The 5,247-nt window shown below is 29.5% G+C and overlaps 1 protein-coding gene across 1 annotated transcript in view; it reads right to left on the reverse strand.

Moving 5' to 3' along the window:
- Positions 1-547: 547 nt before the first annotated feature.
- The window catches only part of LOC111083493 (KDEL motif-containing protein 1-like), a gene marked incomplete at its 5' end in the record, with an annotated part of 9,720 nt that continues 5,020 nt past the window's right edge, over positions 548-5,247 (reverse strand). The window contains one exon of the mRNA XM_022380062.1: positions 548-2,754. Within this exon, the coding sequence (XP_022235770.1) occupies positions 2,731-2,754 (24 nt within the window). The remainder of the gene's footprint in view (positions 2,755-5,247) is intronic.

Below are 5,247 nucleotides of genomic sequence, written 5' to 3' on the forward strand. Positions count from 1 at the left end.
GTTCCTCGGAAAGAATTTCTACTGGAAATTAACAAACAAGCAGATAAGCAACAGTACCGTTAAGCGTACTAAGCCTATTTTAAGTTAAAACGTTGTAATAATAATTTACACCACTAAACTCTAACTTAAAACTTTTACCATCTTACTTTGGTTTACCAATCATATTATATCTAGTTATTATGGTGTTATTTAACCCAAATTACTACAAATAATAATAATATTAAATAACTTTTAGATATCTATAAGCTTACCTTTTCAACGTCCTCCCTCTTCAACAGCACCCCAAAGTTTCTAACTACAACCTCTTCTTATACAAACCAACATCACTGACAACAATCTCTTCCTGTACCTTACATAATATCAACAGAGACTTCCTAACTCCAACAAATACCCAGTAAACTACATAATAGTAAACACTGCAGGTGGATGAATAGTTAGTTTTATTTTACATTTAGTGAAAGGGTCTCATAGTTCAAAGATTTTAATACACTCTAATACTAGTTACTGCGTTAAATATATTGTAAGAAATTAAAATTTCTAGAAAACGTTTATTAGCAAAAAATTTAATCTTGCTGTGTTGCTTTACAAAAATGGATCTAAAAATGAATTGCACATTAATATCACTCTTTACATATGTGATAAAGTAGTCATTCAAATGTATATAAAAAGCTTCATACAAAAATAACAGATCCTTGAATCACTATTAATTCAGAAAAATACATAGATCAATATATATTGGTTACATGAGATTACACGCAAACATTGCATCAAACAATATGTTTCCTTACATAAAATGCATATTTGCATCTTACAGTTCCTAATTTCAATATTACATCAAATAAAAAACAAAATGTGAAGCACATCTCACACACAGAAAAATAAAAGTATTCTTTTATCTAATGTAACTGCCACATACACAATGTTGAAATTTTGTTTCATTGTAGCAACAACGACAGACCATGCTGAAGTTTGGCTTTGATACATGTAGTGTTCCCTTAAACCAAAGTCAAACAATGTTGATATATTATTTCATTTACAATAGCAGGCACATAACAATAATTGAAATTCTGTTTCATTATAGAAATAATCATACAATGTTCAAATTAATGTGCTTTTTTAAGTCCTTTTCAATCACCAATAATCTAAAATAATTTAAGTATATGAATAATGTTAGAACTTGTGCCTAAATCATTATTCCACATTATATATCGGGACAATTATTTATTGATCACACATATATATATGTGTTACAGATTTATTTTCAATTTCACCATTGATGAAATTGAAAGAAGAATCTTGTGAGGTAGAGGCCTAACTGTATTTCTTTGAGTTGCCAACCCAAGCTGTGCTGATGAGCCTTCAATTAACGAAACTGCAGTCCACAGCAGAGGATACAGCCAATCAAAGAAAACATTAGGCCTTTACATCACAGATTCTCCTTTGAATTTTACCTTTGGTGAAATTGAAAAAAAATCTGTAACAATTATATGTAATGTTCAAATTACTTTTAATTTACAGCAGTCACACCATTTTAAAACCATGTCATTGAATATGGCAACAAATAATACTGATCTTTTCTGACAACAATAATCAAAGCACCAATCACATAAACAATGTTTAAGTTCAATTATATTTACAACATTAATACAATTTAAAAATTCTGTGCCAAAAACAAGTTAAGTAAGTAATATTAAAATTGTTTCACAAGAGCAAAAATCACAAAAATACTTCAGAAATAATATTTGAATAAAGCAAGTCACAAGTACTGCCGATATCTTACACGAGCCATGCTGAACATGCTTCCTCAAACAGTCACATGAGAAATGCTAAAGTTATGTAAAAAGTAACATTCACAAACAAAATCTATATCCTGTGGCATAAAGTAGTCACAAAAAACGTTGAAATTGTTTTACTAGCTAACAAAATTAAAATTCAGAGATAGATCAGAATAAATGAGTTGAACATCTAAAACAAAATTAATAAAATAATAGTCAGTAAATCAGAGTACTAGCATATCTATTCAGATCATTAATACACTTTTCAAAAATCCTATGGATCAAAACCTGAATAATTAACAAAATATTAGTAACTTATAGATACGCTGTTAAGATTAGTAATAAAATTCTAGACTATAGAGAGAGTTTAAGCTTGTATATATAATGTCTTAAACTCTCAATAAAAACAGTTTTCATTTTTATTAACCATTCACTGCTTTATAACAGTACTTAAAAGTTAATTGCATCTTTTTCTGTCCTTATAATTAAAAAAACCTCAAATCCTACTATGCCTAAACTATTAGTAAATGTGAAATGTTACTGATCAACAATAAATAATTAATTTTATATCTTTTCTTTAAATCCTGTGTTAAAGTGATAGTTCATCTAAATTCCAAATATGTTAAACCTTTAAATTAGCAAAGAAGATTGGTTCTCATTAAGTATGAACTCAAAGGATGTATTTTACACTAGTAATGCTGCATCTTGAAAAATCCATAACATATTTTGGCTTAACAGTGACAATGATTTAGGTCATTCATAATACACACTATTTGATTATTGCATTTATCATATACTCCCTGTGGATTTACACTACAGCAAGTTCCTCAAGATGCACACTCTGTCTTATGTGAAAAATATTCTGTTCCTTTCCAGCATGAGACTGTACAAAGATTCAAGCCAGCACTTTAGCTTTCTCTCTTCATCTCATTTTGAATTTATTGATAAAATTTTATTAAAGTTCATCTCGTTCGACCTTCTGAAATGAAAAAAAAAAGTGTTAACAATCATGTTGGGTTTTAAATCTGCAAAAATTCTTGAATAATTTTACTACAATTATCAAATTTATCGTTCTAAACTTCTTATACATCAACAAACAAATCAGTCTGTGAAATAATTATATTTTACACCACTAGTGACCTATTTTATAAGTTAGTTAGTTAGTTATATTCTTATATACAGGGTGGCTATAAAAAAAACGTCCTGCAGTTCAGAACATCATCTCAAATCAGTACAGCAAATAAAGGTGAAATTGGACAAGTTTGTTAACCCTCTGTGCATGGTATCAGTCCGTACAACCAGCCCCACTTCAGTGAAAGCTATACCTAATAGTGTTTACTATAATTACAAATTTAATATATAAATCTTCATGAAATTTATTAAGTTTTTAAATGTCAATCTGAACGGAAGGTGATTTTCCTGCTTACAATAAAAATGCCTCTTATCATCTTACAGTTGTCATATTTAATTTGCAGTACCTCTAGGACCTTCCAAATGAATATCAAAAGTTTATATTCTGGCTTGTCTACACGTACAGTAGTTATTTGTAATTAGTTTATATTCTGGCTTCTCAATAACTACTGTACATGTATGTAATTAGTTTATATTCTGGCTTGTCAATAACTATTGTACATGTATGTAATTAGTTTATATTCTGGCTTGTCAATAACTACTGTACGTGTATGTAATTAGTTTATATTCTGGCTTGTCAATAACTACTGTATTTGTATGTAATTAGTTTATATTCTGGCTTGTCAATAACTACTGTACGTGTACGTAATTAGTTTATATTCTGGCTTGTCAATAACTACTGTACGTGTACGTAATTAGTTTATATTCTGGCTTGTCTACACGTACAGTAGTTATTTGTAATTAGTTTATATTATGGCTTGTCAATAACTACTGTACGTGTATGTAATTAGTTTATATTCTGGCTTGTCAATAACTACTGTACATGTATGTAATTAGCTTATATTCTGGCTTGTCAATAACTACTGTACGTGTATGTAATTAGTTTATATTCTGGCTCGTCAATAACTACTGTACATGTATACAATTAGTTTATATTCTGGCTTGTCAATAACTATTGTATATGTATGCAATTAGCTGGACCTCAGGAAACCATGTAAGGATAAAAAGAAAATCTAAAATGGGCAATTCAGCGAGCAAGTGCATCATGTGATACAGAAAAATGGAGAATGAGAATTCATTTCAGTACATCCTGATGAAATTAAAACATAGAGAAAATAATCTAGTACTATAAAACACGATGTGTATCTGTCTGTCTGTCCCTTGGTCATGCACACTGATGTCATAGCAACTTATTGAATAACTTAAGTAATTTGGCTTCCTGTCAATTAGAAGCAAGTAGTCTATGATTGATCAAAAATTAAAGATATATTTGGACTAATATGTACAAAAAATTGCACCCTTTTCGCAACTTGAACACATATCTTTGTTAAATCATCGAATTACGCCAGAAATGACATAATCATACTTTAGTAGACATTTTATACAATATATTAAAAGCTTATCAAAATTTTCAAAAAGGTCTAACATTAGATCGTACAATAACATTAGAAGATTATATACTGATAGTATTAAGTGTGGTAAGGTTTAGCCCTAACTTCACTAAAGCAAAAAATGTATACAAGTTAGTGTTAATTTATCCCTTTATCAAACATAGGCCGTACTTAATAAAGACTTAACTAATGTTAGGACTAAGACAAGTGGACTTTCAGTGTCTGCGATAAGAATTATTTTGTATTACTCTAGAAATCCTTTATTTAAAGAAGTACTGTTGCAAAAAAGATACTAATTTAGCCACAAATGTTTTGTGGGTCTTTGCTAGTATAAATTATAAACTAAATTTTGATGTCAAGCTTGAAAACATGCATTAACAATAAAGTCACTTCATTAAATTTTGAATTTAACCCTGTAAAAGTTCCTGGCATGCACACATTGACCCAGCCATTTGACATATTGTTAAGAGTATCATGTAGATCCAAATGTCAAAGTTGTCAGGTTTTTCTTGCATATTTCCCATGGATATAAAAACAAAAATAGGCCAGTCAATTGCAGTGCAGCTCATTCAACCAACATGAAACTAAAAATGAAGGATGTTCAAAGATGATTCTTAGATATAGTTGAACATTTGAAATGTTGCCCCCTCTCCTACATCACACTTATGTATAAATGTTATTTTCTTTCACTCTACTTCAAAACAATCCTGACTATTTGTCATACTTTTTAGTATTTTATCAGTTTAAAATGTTGTATCCAGTTTAAAAAATTCATTAGTTTCTACATTAACTTAACCTTCTGCAAAGTGAATGCTGGTTCTATGTATGTCTTTCTTCAAGGTAAAGGGTCATTCTTCCCCGATATTCACATCTTTTTCCTTCTTGACTACCATGAAACCCTTGAGGCCAAAAGGCTGATAAATATTTCTCACTTACAAATAACTTTTAAC

The sequence above is a fragment of the Limulus polyphemus genome, unplaced genomic scaffold (genome assembly GCF_000517525.1).
Source record: "Limulus polyphemus unplaced genomic scaffold, Limulus_polyphemus-2.1.2 Scaffold9824, whole genome shotgun sequence".
NCBI lineage: Eukaryota > Metazoa > Arthropoda > Merostomata > Xiphosura > Limulidae > Limulus > Limulus polyphemus.